The sequence below is a fragment of the Drosophila sulfurigaster genome, chromosome 2L, assembly GCF_023558435.1.
Source record: "Drosophila sulfurigaster albostrigata strain 15112-1811.04 chromosome 2L, ASM2355843v2, whole genome shotgun sequence".
NCBI classification, from domain to species: domain Eukaryota; kingdom Metazoa; phylum Arthropoda; class Insecta; order Diptera; family Drosophilidae; genus Drosophila; species Drosophila sulfurigaster.
The window spans coordinates 12,929,661-12,953,388 of NC_084881.1; the positions used below are offsets into that span (position 1 = coordinate 12,929,661).

At 40.2% G+C, this 23,728-nt stretch overlaps 3 protein-coding genes across 4 annotated transcripts; 2 read left to right on the plus strand and 1 right to left on the minus strand.

Annotated features, from left to right (window-relative positions):
* Positions 1–186: 186 nt before the first annotated feature.
* LOC133850589 (SUN domain-containing ossification factor) lies at positions 187–17,669 on the minus strand. 2 transcript variants are annotated; one of them, XM_062286713.1, is made up of 6 exons: positions 17,333–17,669; positions 16,537–17,226; positions 5,100–5,284; positions 2,985–5,035; positions 1,175–1,835; positions 187–1,115 (listed from the first exon to the last, which is right to left on the minus strand). In XM_062286713.1, the coding sequence occupies exons 1-6, from the start codon at positions 17,383–17,385 to the stop codon at positions 361–363; spliced, it is 4,395 nt and encodes a 1,464-aa protein (XP_062142697.1). In that variant the 5' UTR covers positions 17,386–17,669; the 3' UTR covers positions 187–360. The 2 variants fall into 2 exon arrangements, with proteins under 2 accessions (XP_062142697.1, XP_062142698.1); XM_062286714.1 differs by lacking the exons at positions 16,537–17,226; positions 17,333–17,669 and adding an exon at positions 5,367–5,575.
* A 173-nt stretch (positions 17,670–17,842) lies between these two features.
* Positions 17,843–20,601, plus strand: LOC133850591 (serine/threonine-protein kinase TBK1). The gene is made up of 7 exons (XM_062286717.1): positions 17,843–18,036; positions 18,127–19,153; positions 19,215–19,366; positions 19,436–19,563; positions 19,620–19,695; positions 19,756–19,880; positions 19,948–20,601. The coding sequence occupies exons 1-7, from the start codon at positions 17,953–17,955 to the stop codon at positions 20,516–20,518; spliced, it is 2,163 nt and encodes a 720-aa protein (XP_062142701.1). The 5' UTR covers positions 17,843–17,952; the 3' UTR covers positions 20,519–20,601.
* Positions 20,602–20,752: 151 nt separating this feature from the next.
* LOC133850593 (uncharacterized) lies at positions 20,753–21,864 on the plus strand. Its single transcript, XM_062286719.1, has one exon. It carries the CDS (start codon positions 20,845–20,847, stop codon positions 21,703–21,705), a length of 861 nt encoding a protein of 286 aa, XP_062142703.1. The 5' UTR covers positions 20,753–20,844; the 3' UTR covers positions 21,706–21,864.
* The last annotated feature ends 1,864 nt before the right edge of the window (positions 21,865–23,728 follow it).

Consider the following 23,728-nt stretch of genomic DNA (forward strand, 5'->3'; position numbering starts at 1 on the left):
AATAGATACACAAGCAGCGAGCACATGAATTACATAGTACAACTAAAAGCAATGGTTAGATATAAAGTACATAACATATTAAACTCGACAGTCTGTTTGTTGCATTCGGTTGGCTGCAACACTAAGGAACTCTTGGGAGAAACGAAATGAGGCTAAGAAGTTTGCTCTGTTCTTTTTCATTTGTTATTTGTTTTGCTTTATACAATTTTTAAAGTCTTGAAATTTACAATTATTTTTATGTAGTCCTCTACACAAAATCGGACAAATGTGGCCAATCTCTCAGTACGGAAATACACAATTTAGTTAAATCATTTAAAAAACTAAAAACCAATTAAGCACTGGGCGGGTGGGGTGACAAAATCAAAACACTTTGCGAAATATGTTATTCAATACGCGCGGTTTCTTCTTCGTTGTGGATGAGCTGATGCTGGCGCCGCTGCCGCTGCCACTGCTACTGCTGCTCGTCTTGCCATTGATGGGTCCTCGTCTCTCGGCGTCTGCATTTAGTATCGTCTCCTCTAGTATGCGAAAGGAGTTATGCGACGTGCTGTTGCTGTTGTTGTATGGGAAATTAATTTCCGAAAGCGATGAGCTGTCCAAACTTGCATTCGCCGAGACCGACACACTTGGTACCGTCAGCTGCTTTGCGTGCTTCTCGTTGCGCTTCAGACGATACCACTCCCAGGAGGTCGCCTCATGAGCCGAGTGACTTCCCTTGACGCCGCCGATGCCATTGAAAGTGGCGCCCTTGTTTTTGCTCTTGCTAAATGGCGACTTGAAGAAGGCGGGCGACGAGACGCGACGTGATTTCTTTGCTGTTCCCTGCGGCAACTTGCTGTCAGTCTTGCCGTCAACGGTGTCCACAATGTGGTAGCCGGAGGGGCCATCGGGCATAAATTCATTGTAGGCCAAGTCGCTGTTCGGTATGAAATTGCATAGATCGTCGTCGTCCAGTATCAGACTCTCGTCAAAGTCACTCTGTGTGCTCTCCTCCGCTTGGCCGGCACCGCCGCCCTGTGTAAAATTTGCCGGTGCCGACTCCTGACGCTTCAGCTCCTGCAGGGATTTCTTTTTTGCTGCCTTCGTTGGCAGCGGCTTACTGCTCTTCAATGTTTCTGCAAGAGTCAAATGTGTGAGTACTAGAAAGCAATGGTTAATTTTACCAATGACTTACCAACATCGAAGAACTTCTCTGTTTGCTCCGTGCTCGCTAACTGAGCCGAGTCCAAGCTATTGTGCTTGACTCCTTTGCGCCGATGCAACGAAGCTCTCGCATTGTTAAACATGCTGGCGGCAATATTGTTGTTGCTGCCATAACAAACGGATATCTTGCGCTGCCTGGTAACTCCATTGGGCTCCATCAACGCTATGTCGCCACAGCCATTCAGTATGATCATCGCCTCTTCGCTAGGTCGCCGTTTCCCGCCCGGCGAATGTTCGCCAATCTGCTCATAGGATTTGCGTCGACTCAGATTCTGCTTGACAACTGTCGTCGGTGACGCTTGTGGTTGCAGCTGTTGCGTCTGGCGTCGCAGCTTGCGATAGTAGACAATGCCCAGCACTAGCATCAGAAATATACAAGTGCCCACAATGATGACTACAAGGATGCACGCCTGCACCTGATAGGTCAAGGCACGCACCTCGCCTGCGAGCTCAGCGCTCTGCTGTTGATACAACTGCTCCTGTTCGATGTAGCGTCGACTCTGATCCTCCAGCGTGCGCACTGTGAGCGTCTGTTGCGTAAGCGTCTGCTGCAGTTCCTCCACCTGCTTCTTGTAGCGGCGCGATAGTTCCTCCAGATATTGACCCGAGAGCGACATATTGCGTTCGAGTGCCTGTGGAAGACAGAAGAAGTTGTTAGAGAGCGTTGGCCAAACACACGCTTAACAGCTAAGCAATGACGTAGTCAATAACAACAACAACTATAGCAATAACAATGCGCCACCCTCGCAAAAATCACCCAAAATCAAAAACTGTTACAAGGATATATATGTATGTATATGTACATATGTGTGTGTTGCGGAAGGTGCGCCGGCATTGGCATCAAGACAAGGCACCGGTAATGAGGCTACAACACGCAAGGTTTCCTCTAAAATAAGCTGTGTTATATATTCGAATTATGCATATCCTAACTTTAGAGATGTTGCTCTTACTTTTTATTTTAATTTAAAAATTTCAATTTGAAAAATCCTTTTGTACTGCGCCTTTAAATTATAAATTATAGCAGTCTCCCAGCTCTACCGTTTGGTATTTATTAGTGTATTAGAATTCTATTTATTTGGAATTATATATAGTATGAATATTGAATAAATGTATAGGATGCACAAATTATTCTTGATCATTGAAATGTTCAGCACATTATACTTTGCTATAAAATAATTTTTATTTGTCGCTACATAATATTGTTTTCTCTATTTTAATCGTAGTTTTTTCATTGTTGCTGAACGCTTAATATTGATAATTCTATAAGCATGTTTATTTACATAAGAAAGAAAATGTAAACAACGATCACAAGGTTTTGATTAGTTTATATATTCGGCTAGACTTATGCATTATTGTGTCCCACTCGATTCATTGACCCTCAAATCTATGATTTGCCTTTTTATCGTGATTGATTTGACCAACTAGTCGAGTCACTAAACAATAGCGTATCCAATTGTGATGTCATAGCTGAAGGCTATTTATATAATCGGTTAGAGTACAAGTACAAACTGCTTGTAATTGTGGGGGCGGTATTTCACCCATCAGGAGTTTCAGTGTTGCTAATTTCACTATTTTTACGCCATTTTCGACTATTTTGTAAAGTCAACAATGGAAATTTAGCTCTTTTTGGCTATTTCTGCTACAAATGACTGATTCAAGGGATACGTCAAATAAGAGTGCAATACTATTCCTCACATTACTGACTTTGAAATCATCGAATATCAATAAATACATTTATCAAAAATAGAGTGTGAGTGAAAGAGTTAAGGGACGCTACTCACCTTGATGCGATTTGACAGTCGAATAAAAACACTCTCCGACTGCGCGCCATTTGTCAGCTTGGGCTGCAAGTTGACGCCACCTCCAACAGCTGATCCTGCTGCATTGGCGTTGCCTGCTCCAGCAGCCAAGTTGGCGTTGCCATTGACTACGGCAGCAGCAGCAGCAGCTGCTCCACCGCCAGCTGTTATCGAAGCCACTGTAGTCGTAAGCAGACTGTCAATATTCTCCCAGTTGGTCAGGTGACTATCGTCCATCCCATTGCCGCTCCCCAGCAAATCCCCATTGACATGTGACTCAGTTGTGGCCTCCCTAGCACTTGTTGTTGGCGTCGCTGCTGTGCTAGGTGGTGGCTGGATGACGTTCTCCACGCCATCGTTGATGTCAGCTGGCGTCGATGGCGTGTTCAGCTGCTGTTGTTGTGCTGCCGTCTCCGCATATGATGTAACAGATGCAGGTGCATTAGGCGTGGCTGCTTCCTGCGTGTCGCTGGGCACATTGAAGATATTCACGTCTGCAGGCGTGGGAGCTACTGGCGTCGCATCTGCGGGCTGTGCATCAGCGTGAGGAGTCGCTGCCGCTGGCTCCGTTGTTGCTGGCGCTTGGGCTGTTGATTTTTCCGAACTGCTTGCGATCTCCGGCAACGTTTCACCGGGCATACTGGCTATAACCTCGGCGACGGACTCAACTGCTGCATCCGGTGCGGTAATATTCTCCGTATGCTGTTCCACAACATCGAGATGCTGCTGTTGCTGCCGCTTCAACTCGAGTTGCTGCAATGGCTGCAGCGGACTACTGGCCAGGCTGCTGTTGAACTCGCCCTGCAGAAGCTTGCACATGGCGCCCACATGCTCTGCGGGCAGCAGACTCAGATAGAAGCTCTGCCTTTTGTCCATGCCACTTGTGGCACTCGACAATGCGCCCAGACTGATGTCGAAGTCTGCCTGACAGACGCGCGTCTGCAGCATCTGTGTGCGCAGCTGAGGCAGCGCAAGCAACAGTTGAAGCTGCTGAGATTGGCAAGAGAGCAGTTGGTTAATGCGCTCCACGATGGTGCTGTTGCAGCTGGCGCAGCTGTAGCTGCCTGTGGAGGGCGTGTGACACAACTGCGGATCGCTGGACCAGCGCAGTGCTTTTGTTGGCTTCACCAGCACTTGGGCGGCCTTCTTGACCATCTGCATGACTGCATCGCTGGCGCTTTGAAAGATGTTGCCATTGCCCGTCTTGTGTGCCTGCTCCTGTCCAGCAAAGTCATCGTCGAAGTCATCCAGTTCGTCGCTGGGACGTATTTCCGTCTCGAAGGCCTCGTATTCGGAGGTGCCAAAGACACGGAACAACGAGACGGGACAAAAGTGCTCCTTGGAGTAGTGCGAATGGATGTCGACGCGCACAAACTTGCCAAAGAGATATGGCTGCAGCTCAAACGTTTGCACCGTCCGCTTATCCTCGGCCGTAAAGCGTCCCACGTTGCTCCAGTCGCGTGTGGGAAAACGCTTCGACACCGCCACCGTGAAGTTCTTGGGCGACGAGCTGAACAGCTCAAAGTTGGCCAACTCCACTTTCTGCGCTTGCACCGCTTCGCACAGCTCCACAACGAACCAGATGCGACTGCCGCATGTGCTCAGCATGTACTCATCACTCGAGTGACTCAACACGGCTCCCGTGTTGGTCGCATCTCCATTCGAGGCGATGATCTTGGCGCCACAATCGGGCGAGGCATAATTCTTGGAGCGCAGCTTCAGAGACGGCAGCTTGCCGTTGCCAGCGCCCGTTGCGTTCTTGCGCTGCGCCGAATTGTTGACCACCTGCTGCTCCAGTTCCATGGCCTGCTCTCGACTTGCCTCCGCCTCCATTTGCTTTTGCGCCCACTCAGAGAACACGGGCATGGGCACCTCCTCCACAGTCTCATTGCTGCTGGCCGTCGACGACGTTTCTGACATCGATTCCGTCTCTGGTGACGCGGTGGTCACATTGGCATCCACAGTTGCATTCGCTTCTGTTGTTGTGGAGATGCCTTCAAATGCGGATCCTCCACCGGGATCATTGATTTCATCTGCAAGGCATAAGTAATAAGTTTTTAAATATATTTTGTTGAATTTTGTATGTTTCAACTTTACCTTTTTGTGGCATCTGCTTGGCAGCCACAGCTGGCTGCTCCAGCTGCTCCTTGGCGGTTTTGTTGCTCGCTCCAGGAGACGGCTCCTGCAGCATGACCGCATCGAGGCTCTCCTTGACGGGTTCCAGCTGCAGCGGCAACTCTGTGATCGTCACGCTGGGCAGCTCCGTAATAATATCGGAGAAGCTACAAACAAAATGGAATAAAATCAATTAGCATTGAATATATAGGATGGAAAATGCAATTGGAATTCTTGTTCAGATCTCACCTCATGAACACTGTCGATATGGCTATGATCTGGGAGAACCACACGATCCAGAAGAATATCAAAAACATGGTTAGGTTCGTTCTCAGTTTCTTCAACTCACAACAAATGAATCTCACAATGCATTGCATCAGCATTTTGTTAACATTTGCAGCACAATTTCTACAATTTCATTACACCTTGTTTTTGTGTGTATTCAACTTTGTTTAATTATTGACTCATTTCTTAATATTTTAATCTTAACTCTGCCAGCAAAGAGAATGCACTGTTTAGTGTGTAATCTTCACTGGCAACAGCAACAGCAACAGAAGCAACATTAAACCACCTGTGACCGCGTCCCAGTCCGAATCGGAGTCTGAAGCTATCTCAACGCTCTCCCGAAAGTTCGCTAAATTCACTTGCATGAAAAACACACCTGAGAACGCGTTCATCTAAAAATAAAGTCATCCACAAAAGCCCCCTGTGTGAAGTTGCTCCCATTGTGGGAGTTGATAAAAATATCTGGCGAAATAATATATGATTTGTAATTAAAAGCTTTTCACCAAAAACACTCTTAGCCTTATCAACTGGCCTAGACCCTGTAGTAGAGACAATTGCAGTCCAGTATTAATTTATGTGCGTTTAATCTTTCCAGAAATTTAGATACAGAGCACAAAATATTTAAAAGTCTATCATTTAAGATAGGTTAATCTTATGGACTCTCATAGACCCTGTGGTAGAGGCAATTCTAGCAAGTTTGTTGAAACAAATTTCATTATTTTCTATAATATTCAATATTCCATTTAATATTACAATATTGATGTGTACACCGCCAAGTTGATCGACTCGTTTAGACCCTGCAGTAAAAACAGTTGCAGGTAGTGACAACTTTATTAAACAATGTGCAAATTTTCTTTCTAGAAAATTAAATTAAAGCCGCCTGCGTAATTAGGGGAATCATTTAAGCAAGCTTAATCTTATAAACTTATCTACACCCTGTAGTAGAGGCAATTCTAGATAGTTTGTTGAAACGAATTGGATTATCTATTTTTATTATAATATATTCAGTACTCTAACGAACATATTTAATATTACAATATTAATTTATGCACCACTAAGCTTGTCGACTTGCTTAGACCCTGTAGTAAAGAGTTGCAGCGAGTAAATACATTATTAAACAATTTGCATATTCTTTCTTTCTTGCCACTGACAATGTTTTAAAATCGCCTATGTAATTAAGGCACTCAATTATGCAAGCTTGATCTTATCGACCTGACTAAACCCTACGGCAGTTTCAAAATACTAATTTCAAATAAATTGCATAATCAATCTAGTTTCATTTAAAAACTGACGGCATATTAACTATATTTATTTAAGCACAGTTATCCTTATAGACTATTTAGAACATGTAGTAGAAATTGGTAAGTACTTTGTGGAAATTTTTGCATAATCTACCTAGACAATTGCATATTGCTAAGCAAACACATTTAAAAGCTGGCAGTGTTTTAATTGTTAACGAAGCACGGTTAACCTTATCGACTCGCTTAGACCCTACTCTTTTTTAGCTCTAAGCAAATGTTTTGTTGAAACAAAAAGCCGAAAACATTTTCCTTAATTAAGTAAAACATGCTAATCCATAAATTCAGCTTTTCATTTCAACAACTTGTAATAATTCATTTTGCATAAAACTTACTGCTGTGATTTTATGAATATGGGCAAAATAACTCCTGGCTATTGCATAAAGCAGTGTACTGTGCAATAAAAAGAAATGAATATCATGTAAATACTATAAAAATTATTATACAGCCTGAGGATAAGAAAGTCTGGGGTTAAAGTTGCTGCCGTACATTTTTATGAAAAGCACTAAAAATTATTTAAAAAATGTAGACACCGCCAAATGTTTGAGAATGCCCCCAAAAACAACAGCTATAGCTTAGAGCCAAAAAATGGATATTATAGGAAAACTTTTGGCGGAGTCAAACAACTGTTGCTAGTGCTTCATTCTGAGCACAGAAGACGAGAAACTGGTTTAAGTGGAACTTTGCACAACAACAAATAAGTTTGTTTCAAAAAGTCACGAAAAAACACTCGTCCAAGTCGCTCGGGGAGTACTTTGTAGGCACTTTTTTTATTGCATAATAAAAAGCAGTTATTGTTTTGCGGCTCTCAAATTGTGTTGAAGGTAATTAGGCGAACTTGCACCAGACACGACAGACAACAGACAAATCGTAACTTGCAGCTTAAAGTACGCTAATTTTAACGCCCACAACCAAAGTGTGAGCAGATTGAGTGAGATGACAAAAGAAAGTATATCAAATGGACACCTTCGACTGCAACCAAAATGTGTTAACTCTGTTCAACAGTTGCAGTTGCAGTTGAGAGTTTGCCATTTCCGTGTTGCACATAATAATTGTACTTTAAATGTGTCTGTGTCGTTGTCTGTTATGCAAATGTGCAAGAAAATTCTACAATATAATAATGCCCACAAGTCATGTCAACAACACAACGCCCACTTCATTCAGTTTTCCCACCTGGCTGCCATATTTATGACTTGTCACAAACACAGCCTGGCATCAAAAACCCGGCATCAGCCAAAAACTCTGTCTGGGCCAACAGCAGGCTGGCAATATGCTTAAGCCTATGACTCCACTCGACTCGCCTCAGCTCAATTCCAATTCCAATTCCGACTCTCGGCCGGCGTTCCGGCTGTCTGCGACTTCAAGTTTGGCAGGAATTTCTGGCTTTTGCTTTTGACTACGCGATAACCACATCAGCAATGCTTCTCGTCTTGTTTGTTGTTGTAACGTGCAGCAGTTGGCTTTTTTTCTAACATCTCAATACCCTGGATAAGAGTTGGCACATTAAGAGATATGTAAACATTGTTTACATACTTGTATGAATAATTTAATCAATGCTTTACAATCCTATTTAGTCACGCATACTTCAGTACACATTTATATTACAACGTCATTACCATTTAGTCCAAAGCAATCACCGCTTAAAGCATGAGATGTAATAAACACAGGGTATCTGTTTAGCTATCACTTCTATGCACTCACTAAACATCTGCGTAAAAGTGAAAAATTATTCCACATAAATCTCAAGTGGATTATTAATCAGGAGAAAACTGAATATACCAATTGCATACTAAAACTTGTATACGACATTATACCAACTGCATTTCTTTTATCAATTATAGAATTAAAAAAATCATTCTTATAGTTTCGCATTCTATATAAATTAAATAAAATTCGAATTAAAACAATATTTCTCTGTACTTTTAACCAACTCTTGTTAAATCACTCGTAGCTAAACTACTTATTCCGTTTAAAATGAAAAATATGCATTCTTTGTCTAATATTCCACATCAAATACAATTATTTTCCAGTATAAGATCTCGACATCTTTGTACTTTTATCCTTTCGCTACTTTCTCCTTTATTTAACATTTATCGCAGCTGGCACATAATTGCGTCTTATGTAAAATGCCATAATATACTTATGTATGTATATAGTAAATAAAGTTGACATTATGATGGCACAATGTACTCGCCTTCTGAGGCGTAATATACGTTGTTGTCATTGCTCAGCAATTTCGCACGCATTTTATTTTCGGAAATCGTCTATAAGATCGTTGAGATCGTGCATCTGCATCTGTCTTTAGCTGCAGTTGCAGTGGCAACAACCAACAGCCAACAACCAACAACGCCAAGCATTTCATGTGGGCGTTGAAAATGCCGCCTCGTCCGTTGTGGTAATTACCACTCGTTGTATTATATTCAGTATTCAATATTCAGTATTCGCAGTGTAAGAGCGTATTTCAGATTTGTTGTCATTGTGTTGTTATTATTGTTGGCACATTTGCATAGTCTAAAGTAGGCTAAAAATAATGATGGTCGCCCGCTGCTCGCTGTTTGTGGTAATTGTTTTCTGGGCAAATGGAATTACACATCTTAATTGGCTTTAATTGCCGGTCATCCGGTGTGAAGATCAATAAGCCCAGCTTCAAATCCCCACATAAGAGCAATCAATATTGCTTTGGCAAACAAAATCTTTTGCGAGCTGAGAAGAATCGCAATTAAGCGCTATTATTATTGTTTGCTATTTGTGTTGGATAACAAAACATGCGAAACCACTTTGGCGACACATCTAGCCATGGTTGCTAAGTGAGACTAATTAATTGGACGGAAGTGAGGCCGAAATTGGTTAATTCATGTTGTGGAATCTTAAAAGGAATCCCTTTTTGGAAATATTACTTTATTCAAATGGAAAACACAACACGTCAAAAGGCGTCATGTGCACTGCGGGCACTAACGCGACTCAAGGCTTAAGGATAATTCGATTAGTCAATGCGAACTTATTGATTTATTTCAACTTCGCGCTTCGCCAACACCGAACCGAAACGAAACGAAGCGAACCGAAGCGTGCGAAGCGAAGCACGATCGCACCACTGGAAATCGAAATGGGAACTGAACGTATTACGACTCACCTCCAATAATTGTGGTCCAAGTGTGCAGAAAATTCCGCCAGATGTCGCGCGGAGAGCGCGAGCTGCACACACACACACACACCTACACTCATGCACGTACTTCAAGAGAGCGACGACAGGCACACGAGACAATCCGGCATTGAAACTCACACACAAATGAGAAAGCGATAGACTCAAACAAATACACGCATACACAGGCATACAGGTGGAAAGAGAACGTCGCTGTCGCTGTCGCTGCTGAGCAGCATCAATACCTTCATTGCAATGCACTTGCAATGGCGACAGCGACGACGACGGCGATGTGTCGAAAACATCGCACGCCGCGATTGCAGTTGCCGGTAAACTTGTCGCACCGCTTTGACTTTATGAGCGACTGCAACTACACATATGTATGTATATTGTTGTTGATGTTGTTGTTGTTTCTTTCTTACTGCTGTTGCTGCTGATGCTAGACATGCCAAATTGATAACAAGCCCAAGTCATAGAGACGAAACTTTCACACTCTGCACAAAGCCTTTAAAGTTAACCGATATGTAACACACGTGGACAGCTAAGGACTTGTACTTAATAGTTTACACTCTGCCAGGTTCAAAGTTCGGTGATTCCAATTGCGACTGAACGATCGTGATGCATCGTTCATCTCGTTCCGTTCTGAAGATTTTAAATCACAGCTCTGATATTGGCAATTATTTCAAAACCGTGTGAGGCTTAAGATCGATATATTTATCTCATATTGGCTATTTATTATGAATATTTAAACCAGTTTTCAAAATTTGATAAAGGATATTTTAAACAATGAGGATTTTGTTACTCCGCTAGGAGTTAGTTTCAATATAGTTTTTTATATATTGACCATTCACTAAGATCATTTACAGTTTCATTTGAAATTGGAATTGAATTGCTAAAACTGCCTTAAAAAATTCAGGCGAAATGCCAAGTTATTTTATTTTGTATATTGTTAGTTACTATATATTATCTATGCATAGCGAATAGTTTACTAAACACTTCACTTTCCATTTAGTTCCGTTCATTTATTAGTTGCTTGAAGCTGAAATGTCGAAGGATAAAGGCAATTAAACGAAACCGCTTAACGTGACTTATTTAATTTGCTAAGGTTTAGTTTGATGGTAATGAACAGCGTAAAAATTTAACTGTCCATACTTTGGAAATAACAACATTTTCTTTTTGGGTGTAAAGTGTAGTGTATTGATGGGTCATGCAAAGGTTTATCCAAATGCCGCTGGTCGTATAACTCAAATGCCGCCCAAGTTATGTGCAAAGCACGACAGATGAACAGCTCCATCTCTTTGGCACTTTATTGTTGCATATTCCCGAAGCTGGTGCAACAACACAGCTGCATGTGGCAGCAAAAGGCGTCGGAAATGGTTTAGCCCCCGCAATAATTCAGAAGGCGGTGCATTTAAGCTGCCGCAGGCAAAAATATAGTAGTACTTCCAAATCCCCATACATCTGTGCACGCCAATTTGGAGCGTGGGTCCCCCCAAAAGATGCCAGATAACTGTTGTCTAGGGAAGCAGTATGCGCGACTAGAAATTAGGCTCCTGAATGTGACAACTAATAATCTTAATACCTAACTGCACATTGCAGATTACTGCACAAAACAAAATACAATTCTATTGCAATTAACAAAATCATTTGTAATATATACAATAACTACTTCCATACACTCAGTTAAGTGAAGGATCTACATAATTTTAAGGATGAGTCGAAAATATAATGTACTTAGCTGCCACAACACTTAACTGCACATTGAAGATAACTTCAATAAAATTCTATTGCAATTAACTACATTTTTTTTATATATAGTAAACTTTCTTCTATTCATTCAGTTAAGTAAAGGATCTGCATAATGAAAAAAGGAATAAGGATGAGTAAAAAATAGAATGTGCTAACTGCCACAACACTTAACTGCATATTGTATTATATTTTATTTAATTACTTTGCATTAATTACATTTTTAGGAATATAATTTATTAAAATTCAGATCTAAGCGCCTTAACAACACAGTTTGGCATCCCAAATCGAAATCAAACTGGATAAATGCCAACACATTTAGTGTCCAAGCGTGTGAATGCCCTGTGTGTTGCCCAACTTCTAGGGTATGCAAGTAATATTAATAAAACAGTGAGCTGCAAGCAAAATGAGTGGCAAGTGCAACAGAAAGTGAAATTGTTGCTCATCTAAGACGCAACGTATATAAAATCATTTGACCATTTGCCTACCATAGAAGAGATAGTGGACACCGCCACTCAATGGACGCCTTTGACGTTTGTCTGCAGCACTCGAAGCCAAAGCTAAAGCCATCGTCATCGGCAATCGACATCGCCATCGACATCGAAATGGACATCGGGGACTTCTTTAGTGCGTTGTTAATGTTACAAAAGGTTAACTCGGGCCGAAAGTGCCAATTGAATTGTTGTGCACACACATGCTGCAACTTCCCTCGGAGTCCAGCAGCTCCAACTTCAACTCCCGACTCCAACGGAAGATAAACACTTGTAATGCGAAAGTGTTTTTGATGCCACACGACGCTTACACAATGACTACAACAACAACAACAACCACAACAACCACAGTGACAACAACATGAACAACAAATAAAGCTCAGCCACACGCAAACAGTTAAGTGCTTAGAGCCAACTAACTGCGCTGTTGGCCAAGTCAAAACTATTAAGCAGAAGGCGTTCCAAATAGAAAAATCATTTTCTTTCGCAGTGTTAAAATGCGATGCTGAAGCTGCGGCAATCTTAGGATAATCTTTGAAAATAATGCCAATTGAAACATGGATTCAAATTCGCAGATAAAAGTGGCCTTCACCTCTGCAAATATTGTCGTCTATTTGATGTAGATAATGCTGATGACTCTGACTCTTAGTCCGATCATTTTAATAAAGTTAAAAAATGTGGACTGTTTTGAAATAAAAAAGTAACGATCCTTTTGGACTTGGCAATAATTGAAATTTAATACTTCTTTTATAGTTTCTCTATTTGAATAAAAAAAGAAGTTAAACTTTTTAATTGACTAAAAACTTATTGAAAAATTTTCAAATTCCTTTATAAAATCTCAATAGCTTTTTAAAAAAATCCTCTTTTTATGATCGTTACAATCTATGTTTCAAATACGAGAATTCTACAGACTAAGAGAAAATTGAGTTTATTTGAGCATCCGTCAACTCGAATCGAAATAAGCTCATTAATCTAGCGAACACCTTTTAAAGAAGTGATTTTTATTGGTTTAACGATTGTACATGAAATCTATTGGATCAATTTGCAGCAGACTTTGCTTTTATTACAAGAGAGTGTGGAGAGGATAGCTCACATTCGGGCAAAAGTGCAGCAATAAGTTTCTTTCACTTTGAGATTGACCTCTCTTTTTGCATAACTAATAAATAAACTATCAAGGAAAGTTGAACAATAAATTAAAGATAGAATATCTTGCACCTTTAAAAGTATTTACAAACAGCCTACAGGGTATGTGTCTGGTCGATCACAGTCGCCTACGCACAATGCCAAAGTGTTGCCCAAGCGTCTGGCATTTTTTTGTTACCAGATAGACAATAATTAAATAGTGGAAAAATGCCGGCAAAAATGAGCGAAAAAAAGAGCAGCAAATGCGAAAACAGAAAACAGAAAAAAAAACAACACAATGGCAATAGAAAAACCGGCTTTTCAAAATGTTGGCGTTTAATGGACAGGCGCCTACAGACAGAGAGGAAAAAAGAGGAAAGAGGAAAAACAAAAGCAAAACAAAACAAGGCGAAAAATGAAGTAAAGTAAAGTGAAGGCGTGCGACAAGCCCACGACAACAAATCGATGCAGCTCTGCACACGAGATCAGTGATCGCCGATCGCGACGATCAGCGACGATTGACGATCAATGTGATTAAATTGATTAAGCCAAAGTCAATGAGCGACCGCTCACAATCAATTAACTATTTGGACATTGAAATGAAGTCGATCAGCCAGGACAACAGAGAGAAAGAGGAGAGTGTGCGTGTATCTTTTCGGATAAGATCATTAAATTTAGTAAGCGATCACAGTTGCCATAATCTACCACACACGCCACACTTGCTTTAACTTGGGTTGTCTGGCTTGGCTTGGCTTTGAGTTGAGCTTGGGGTTGGTCTAATCATTTTGCATAATCGACGGCGGCGGTGGCAATCGCTTCTGTGCGATAAAATAGTTTTCGCGCATGTTGTCGATGATCGTCACCGTTTGTTTGATAGCAATGTCATGTTGTACATACATGATTATGGCTTTTTGCCAAGTTTGATTACAGTAACAAGATCATGATGTTGATGCTGATTTTCGAAAGCCTAAATTGCAAATACCCCAAGTCCTTACACATTCGCTGCGGCTGCTGCTGTTGCTGCTGAAAGTGAAAGTAACGATCATCATCAGTCGGAGATGGAGTCGGAGAGCAGCGATCACCTGCCATGTGTGAAATGTGTCTGGAGGGGGATTGGGAGAGACTGTTACCTGCTTTCTGTTTGATTCTGGCACAATTTGATCGGCTTACTCCTTGGCCAACAACAACAACAAAAATGGAAAGTACATTTCAATTGATAAAGCTATTTGCCAACTAGTCTACCATATCTATGGCTCTGGCAAGTGTAGGAGTTGCACTTTTGCAGCTGGAGTCGCGATCCGTGGAGACTGTGCCACAGGCTACACATGATGTCCAGTCAAATCAAACTGAAATCGCACTTTAATTTGCTTCCATTTAACACTTTTACCATGCAATAGCAACAGCAACAGCAACAACGTTATTGTCATTTTGAAATATGTTGTGCAAAGCCTTTTAAGGATCTCAGGCAAAGATCTCTGGCGATCTTTTTTGGCGATCGACGATCGACGATCTGGCAATCGGCTCTCTGGCGCTGACTTTTTGGCGTTGGCGTTGACTCCTACAGCGTCTTGTTGGCTCGTAAATAAGAAAATATTCGGCCTGACGCAGTTTGTTTCATTTTTTTCTTGCGTTTTGGGTGTTTTTGAATGAATTGGCCACCAATAGATAGGAGTCCCAGACACACTAGACAGCTGGATAGACCCCAAGCGGACAGCCGGACAACGTCAAGGCATTTAGAAAGTCGCCGCTCACACGCCGCCGTTTAAAAGTCAAGGAAAATAAATTGAAAACTGTAAAGCAAATTACCGGCAAAATGCATTGTGACAAGACTTCGCGTTGGCGTGGGTGTTTTTTGTTTTGTTTTTGTTTTTCTTCCTTTTTTTTTGGCTTTTCTGTAAGCCCCCCATTTCGACCCACCTCCATTTTGGGAACCCGCTACTCAGTTATGCATTCGACCCTCTGGTTGTACACGCAACTCTGGCATATTCAAACATAATTACCTATCCAATAAATATTTCATTACTTTGCGATTTCCAACATGCCACATTTCCTCTAAACATTTCCCCAAGTCTCGTTAATCTTTACTGACATCTGATTATATTTGCTTGTAAATCAATTATTCCACATATTTCATTTCAACTTATTCAGTATTCGTAATTTAATATCGAGTTAATGGAAGCTTGTATTATGAAAGAACTTAGCAAAGTAACAAGATGAGAAGTTTATTTCTCTATAAATCTAAATGACTTAGGGTCGCTATTTCACAACGTAGAATTATTAATCATATGATGAGTTGTACTAATTAGAACATGGACTATAAAAATCTTGTTGGTTTATTACGTTTAACGAAATGTACGAAAAAGATAAAAAAAACACCCCACAAAATGGGAGATTCCATACAAACAAAGAGTGGAGAAACTGGGTTGAATTCTACCTTTGAAAACTGTAGTAATGATTCAAGAAAAATGACTGTCCATAGCTTGAAGGACCCTACTACTATAACTATCCTTATGTACTTTTAACGATGTATTCGTATAGGTCACTTTATCGTTGATAATCTACTTATTGAGATGAAGAAACTAGGTTTCATTTGGAAGTTCTCATTTTAAGTAAGTAAAATTTGAATCATCGTTACACTTCTAAAGTACTTTGTGCATTCAAAGCTTGACTGCTCACCGTTCTTACTTGTTAAATAAACTACAAATCCGTAGATCACAAGTTCAAAGCTAATTTCACTACAATCAAACTGCGATAGTTTTGTGTGACTGTCTAACAAAACAAAAAAACACAATCTGCAAGGGTGTTTTCGTCTTTAAACGTCACATTTCTCACCCGGTCTTATCTATACAATTATTATTATGGGGGGCCAACACATAATATACTATAAATATAAATGTTTTCAATAGGCAAGTAACGAAGATTGTGTAGCTATTTCTACTTATAAGAAGTGGAAGTGGAGTTGAGACTGGTTTCACACAATGGAATAATCTTCCTCTCACTCTCTTGTATCCCTCTCTCTATCACTCGTTTAGGGAATACTTTGTCACGTTTGAGTTGAATTCATTTTGTGGCTTGGCACGTAAGCTTTACTACTGCAATATTGTACTAGTTTACTATTTTAAGTACTGATGATAATGGTTTTTTATGCCGTGGCGCGTTCCGGAGTTTATTGTGTATTTGAAATTATCTGCACCTCAATAACTGACGTTTAGCACTTGAATGCGCATACTTATTTGCATAACTGTGTCTGATAATCGAATGTCAGTGCAGTGGCTTGACATGGAAATTCCATTTGCATTTAGAAAAAATATAATTAAAATAAAACAAAAAAAACCCACCTTTCTTGTTGCTGTTGTTGTTTTTGCGTCTTTGGTATCATCACATTGTCGCCGCTGAACTCGCTCTGCTGTGATTGCTCTAATTGAATTACATCTGGTTGCGTATTTGTATAAATATTATTATGATTAATTTCGTTATTTAACTGACTTTTTGGCACTGCTGCTTCATTAGCATTCACTTTCGCATTCTCATTAGCATTATCATTATTAATATTTGCATTTGTATTTGTATTTGTGGTTTTCTCACTACTACGAGGCACTACACTAATAACAACATCTTCGTTGTTATTGATATTTACACTAGACGGCAACACAACATTCAAATTCACTGACGTGTCTTTTACAGCGTTCGCCACTTTACTATTTGTTTTTGTTTTTGCACTAGTTCTTGGCTGCGTGCCCAACTTCAGCATAATATCGCTATCTGCATCGGCAGCCTCTTGACGTGTTGTTGTCGCCGTCGACGTTTGAGGCACTGTCGTTGTGGTCGCCGTCTGCTGCTCTGATGCAACTTCATTACTTTTTTTGTAATCATTTAAGGCGTTAGGCACTTTTTCGTCGCCGCTGCTTCTGATTCCTTGCTTTCCTGTTTCTGGTGCCAGCACCCCAGCTGCATTCTCTGCAGCTGCAGCGTTTACCGTAAACTCATCTGCCGCGGCAGCAGCGTTGTCGTATAGCCAGAAACAGCAGCTGCATGTGCGTGTGTGTGTGGAAATGGCAAACAAGATTGTATGGGAAAGAAATTAGAAGTGGTTGGTTAGCTAAACGTTTTTTTACTTTTAGCAAATCATTTTACCTTAGAATCAGATTGATGTACATAAAGCGTACCAAATGCAATCGAATTTTCATTCTTGTATTATCCAGCGCGAACTTATTACACACGATAAATAAATAATGAGAACAGCAGGCGTTCGTTTTATATTTTTGCAAATCGGCGCGACGACTCTTTCAACAATTGGCAATTGGACCGCTTCGTGTGATAATTGTAAGTACGCGATCGTGTTCCATTCATTCCCTCAAGAACGAAATGGCGCGCACTTTAAGACTATGTCCAGAACGTTCATACATTGTTGATTTTACGCAAAATAATAATAAATATAAAAAGAGTGCTGTCGCAGCGAAAAAACAAAATTATAACTACAGAGCAACGTGACCGCAACTTTAAAATTCCAAAATATACCATTGTACACTGCAAAATATACCAAGAGTGCAATGTAAAATACCACAAAAGGTCACACTGCCCATTGATCGATATTTTCAATGGTCAGCCCAAGCAGAATGTCATCTGTTGGAATCCGAATTTCGGCCACACTGTTTGTTGACTTGCATTCGACAGCAATAACAACTACTATCTTTCTGCTGTTTTCACCAGTTGATTTCATGAAATTAAATTAAAAATTAAATACAATTTCCAATATGTCATTCCTGCGTGGTTCACTGAACTATGTTTGGTGCACTACCAGCGTGCTGGGCAAAGGCGCCACCGGTTCTGTGTTTCAGGTAACAAAAACAAAACAAATAAGAATGCGTCATTAGAAAGTAGCACAAAGTGCATTAAAGATAACATAATAAATTTATGTATATACCCAGGGCGTTAACAAGACAACTGGTGAATCGGTGGCCGTCAAGACTTTCAATCCATATAGCCATATGCGTCCTGCTGACGTTCAAATGCGCGAATTCGAAGCACTCAAGAAGGTGAACCATGAAAACATTGTCAAACTGCTGGCCATCGAGGAGGATCAGGAAGGACGTGGTAAAGTCATTGTCATGGAGCTCTGCACAGGCGGCAGTCTTTTCAACATACTCGATGATCCCGAGAACTCTTATGGGCTACCAGAGCACGAATTCCTGCTGGTGCTGGAGCATCTGTGTGCCGGCATGAAGCATTTGCGTGACAATAAACTTGTGCATCGTGATCTCAAGCCTGGTAACATAATGAAATTCATCTCTGAAGATGGCCAGACAATCTATAAACTAACAGACTTTGGTGCTGCGCGAGAACTCGAGGATAATCAACCCTTTGCCTCGCTCTACGGCACAGAGGAGTACTTGCATCCTGATCTCTACGAGCGTGCCGTGTTGCGCAAGTCCATACAACGCTCATTTACCGCTAATGTGGATCTGTGGTCCATTGGCGTCACCCTCTACCATGTGGCTACTGGAAATTTGCCCTTTCGTCCCTATGGAGGTCGCAAGAATCGCGAGACAATGCATCAGATAACCACCAAGAAGGCATCGGGCGTTATTTCGGGCACTCAGCTGGCCGAGAATGGTCCCATCGAATGGTCCACCACACTGCCACCACATGCACATCTCTCACAAGGTCTCAAAACACTCGTGACGCCACTTTTAGCCGGCTTGCTGGAGGAGAATCGTGAGAAGACTTGGTCGTTTGATCGGTTCTTTCAGGAGGTTACTTTAATACTGCGCAAACGTGTCATTCATGTGTTCTTCACGAATCGCACCACTTCGGTGGAAGTTTTTCTGGAGCCGGACGAGCAGATCGACAACTTCCGGGAGCGCATCTTTCTGCAGACCGAAGTGCCATTGGAGAAGCAAATACTGCTGTTCAACAACGAGCATCTAGAGAAGAAGGTGACGCCACGAACCATAGGTGAGTTAAGGATTTCTAATAATGTAGTCATAGCAGTAACAATGAATAATCTATTTCACAGCCAAGGCGTTTCCTGGCACAACCACAGAGCAGCCAATATTCCTCTACAGCAATGATGATAATAATGTGCAGTTGCCACAGCAGTTGGAGCTGCCCAAGTTCCCAGTATTTCCGCCAAACGTCTCCGTTGAAAACGATGCCAGTTTGGCAAAGGTACTCTTATAAGACTTAATTAGGTTGGTCGGGGAGCTTTAACCAAGTTTTTTTTATTGCATATTTCAGACAGCATGCAGCGTTGGGCATGAATGCAAGCGACGAGTGGACATATTTACCACAATGGACATATTGATCAAGAAGGGTGTCGAGCAATTTATCGAGATGTTGATTACCACAATTACCTTACTGTTGAAGTAAGTATATAACAAACACATTTAAAACCGATAATTTAACTCGTCTTTTAATTCAGAAAAACGAAGAGCTTTGACAATTTGCTGTCGACTGTGGTGGACTATGCAGATGTGGTGCAGAACATGAGTCGAGTGGTAAGCAGAGTTCAAAATTCCTTTTCATTCTAGATAACTAATTTCTTTATCTTCTGGTAGACAAAAGGAGATCAGGAGCTAAAGAGCTTGCTTAGCGCCTTGGAGACTGTGAAATCAGATTTCGATGCAGCAGCCGATGTGATAACACAAATGCACAAACACTTTGTTACAGACGACGAACTCAAGTAAGTTCTCTAATCAATGGACAACACAATCCAACTGACACCGATTTCTCTTTCTGACTCCTTGCAGTGAACAGTGGACATCGTCGATGCATGGCAAAAAGTGTCCATGCCGCACTCGAGCGAGTGCTCAAGCCAAGTATTTGGTGGAACGTTTGCGTGATTCGTGGCAACACCTTTTGCGGGATCGTGCTACACGTACATTGACCTACAACGATGAACAGTTCCATGCCCTGGAAAAGATCAAGGTGGATCACAATGGCAAACGCATCAAGCAATTGCTGCTGGACAATGTCAATCCGGCTGTTGCACAAATGGCCGAGTGCCTGGCGGATTGGTATAAATTGGCGCAAACCGTTTATCTTAAGACACAAATCTTGGAGAAGGATGTGCGTGATTGTGAACGCAAATTATATGATATACGCGACGAGCTGTATCACATCAAGTCGGAACAGAAGCTCGATGTGGATACTAAGAACATTTCGAGCAACAATCAATTGGCCAAAATTGAGGAACGCAATCGGTTGCGCATTATGAAACAGCAGCAACTGGAAGTCATGGCTGTGATGCGAAAGAATAGTGAACTTATTGCGCTCCTAAGCAATTTGGGCATTATCGATGGCAAAGTAAATGGTAGCTAGCTTACTTGTAAGATTATACAGAAATTAGTTAAGTAAAAATATAATAACGTGTTTTTGACAATTTATAATGTTAATAAGTGCATTTTGTAAGGCTTGCCCAACATTAAAATTGGCGCTTTTGGTTTTGAAAATGACAGTGCTGCCTATTATAAGCACTGCTCCGATATGCAAACCCTATCGATTTGCAGTGTGACCATTCACTTACACCTTGCATTCTTGGTATTTTTATGAAATCCAACAAGCGTTTGCGTTGCGGGGGTTGGCGTTGCAACTGTTTTCATTTTTGTAGTTTTCATTTGTAAACAAATCATTTTTGAAATGCTCAGATGTTTGGATTACTGAGCATAATTGCCAGCGCTATTGATGCGGCACTGCTGCAGCCTATTGCGGCCACAATTGAGACGATTGCAGCAGCTGTTTACTACTTTTTTGCTGTAAGCTGGTTAATCGGCTATTGCCTCGTTCAAACTGCCGGCTTCATTTGGAAACTCCTCTGCGATGGCTTCGAGCTGGCTACAATTGTTGGAATTGAGTGTCGTCTGTACTACGTGGAGCTACGCAACGTGATCTGCGATGCCTATGATTACATTTATCATGGTACTGGAGATGGATTACAGCTGGCAGACAACATAACCAGAGGAATTGGTTTGTTTGTGAGCAATCTACTCATCGGATTGGGAAATCTGACGCTGTGGCTACTGATGCTGGTGCCGTATACCGTTCTCGCTCTGCTGGATTATGTTATACTGCTGCTTGAACATTTAGGCAATTACCTCTTGGGTATTGGGACATATCTTCTACTCAATATCTTCCGTCTGTCCATTGGTATCGCTGTGCTCCTCGTGCTATACATGTTTCGTCGCTACGTCTATCTGTGTGTATTGATGCTGCTTCATAAGCTGCATTCTCAGTTGTCGCAAACATGGCAGTGGACGTGGATGTTTCTCGAACGCAAATGCTCGTGGCTACTGCACAAATTTGAGGTGAACGAGGCATCGCACCCTGCAAGCAGCCGCTCGGATTGTTGTGTTGTCTGCATCGAACGTAAACGCAATATTGTCCTGCTACCATGTCGCCATCTCTGCCTATGCAAGGAGTGCTCCCAGCAACTGCCTCGCTACGAAGGTGGCAATCGTTGCCCAATGTGTCGTGACTATGTGGAATCAGTACTGCCCATTTACTCCTAGCAGGGTCATTTTTTTGGAATTAGTGCTGCCAATTTATTCATAGCAATTTAGTAAGCTTTAATTGTATACATATATTTTATATTTATTCATATATTTTTGTACCTAAGAGTTTTATCTAGTTATAAGACAAGAAAATGACATGTATGTTTGACATCCAATAAAAATAAACTTTTTATTGCAATTCCCAACTGAATTGTTTGGTAGAATATTGGTCATACTATACATACGTAAAAAATTCAAAATGCGATATGAATACGCTTACTTTTTAATTACATTGAAAATCCACGTAATAAACTCAAATCAAATGTGCCTAATCTGGAGTGATAACAAAAATAGTTGTAAGGGTGAGAGTCAACATGAAATGCATTAGATAAACGTTTTAGAAAAATACATGAGCGCGAATAAAAATGAGAAGTCGAGCGTGGCCACAATTTTTATTCTGAAATCGACAAATATACTAAAGTCTTCAACATACCAAAGGAGGTCATACTGTTTCCCATTTAACATCGATAATTCTTATCGCCGCTGACTAATGGTCACCCTAATCGTAGGGACGATGTTCAAAATTCAAAAGTTGCGCGCCTACTTTAGTTGAACAATCTTTTACCCTACTGCCAATATTGTGGCTATGTAGTTCTGTATTTTAAAATGATAATACCTGAAATTTATTAATTTAGTTCCATGATAAAAAAAGACGCATTTGCTTAACACTCAAGAAAAAATAAACAGGTTTTATTTGAAATCAGTGAAAGAATACAATTGTTGTATGTAAATATATATGTATATTATTAATATTTGTATGTATATGTATGCATATGCTTTTTTGTATATAACTAAGTTGATCAAAAGGCATATGTATATAGAAAAACTATAGAACTATCAAGTTGTACGCTTACTTATATATTAATTACAACGAAAAAACAAAGTGACAAAACCAAATCAAATGTTTTGCATTTGTTGTCATTAATTATTGTAGATTGCAGTTGAAGGTTGAACGATCGATTGCGGATTGTATATAATAACTAGCTTAAACAATAAAATCAGATAAAATTACACAACGGGCTATATACTTATGTAACAATAACAGTTTCATTTTCATTTCATTATGTATGCATATATTATATGTATATGTAGTAAGTAGCTTCTTCAGGTATTTTCTACTATAACTTTGCTAGTAATACGCGCATAATTAATAATCTATATATTCCTTTTGTTTATTCTTTTGTTTTCTTTATAATTCATGCCTTAAGTTATAGCTTTGCTGATTGGCTGATTTGTAGTTGAATTGGTTGTATTCTATTTTTTTAGATTATTATATATGTAGTAAACCAATAGTTGTGTTGCATTTTGCATGCACTAAAAGGCGCACGTTAAATGAATTTATATATATTTTAATTATTTTTTTTTTTTAGTTTTGTTTTTACTATATTTTTGGCTATGCAAAATCATGATCAAAATGGATGATAAAATTTAATATATAGTATATATGTAAGTATATTAATTTGTAGCCATCCATAAAGCTTCCTTACTTATCCTATCTGGTAGGTAGGTAAGTACATAATAAAATATATGTATGTATATATTCAAAATATGCACTTTATATTTAGTTATATTGTTGTGTATGTAAACATATATAATTTATTAATGTTTAGGTGTTCCTTTTTTTTACGTTTAGGTTTGTCCTTTAAAATCGTTCCATTGAAAAATCTATCATTTAATCGTTTCTCAAAAATATGCACATCAACTTTCCTCCATACTTGACATTATCTAAATATATGTATATATATACGAAATATTAGTATATATGTGTATGCGCTTACATATAAAATTACAAAAGAACAATTAACACAAAATGTGTGTGTTGTTTTAGATACTTCAGCGTAAGCCTTTGTTTTTGTTTGTGCCAAATACAGAAGTTTTTTGTTTTGCTTGTTTTTTTGTAAAAGTTCTCTATTCAAAATATATGCTGATGTACACACATATGCATATGTATGTGTGTGTACATGTATGTATGTATGTAGAA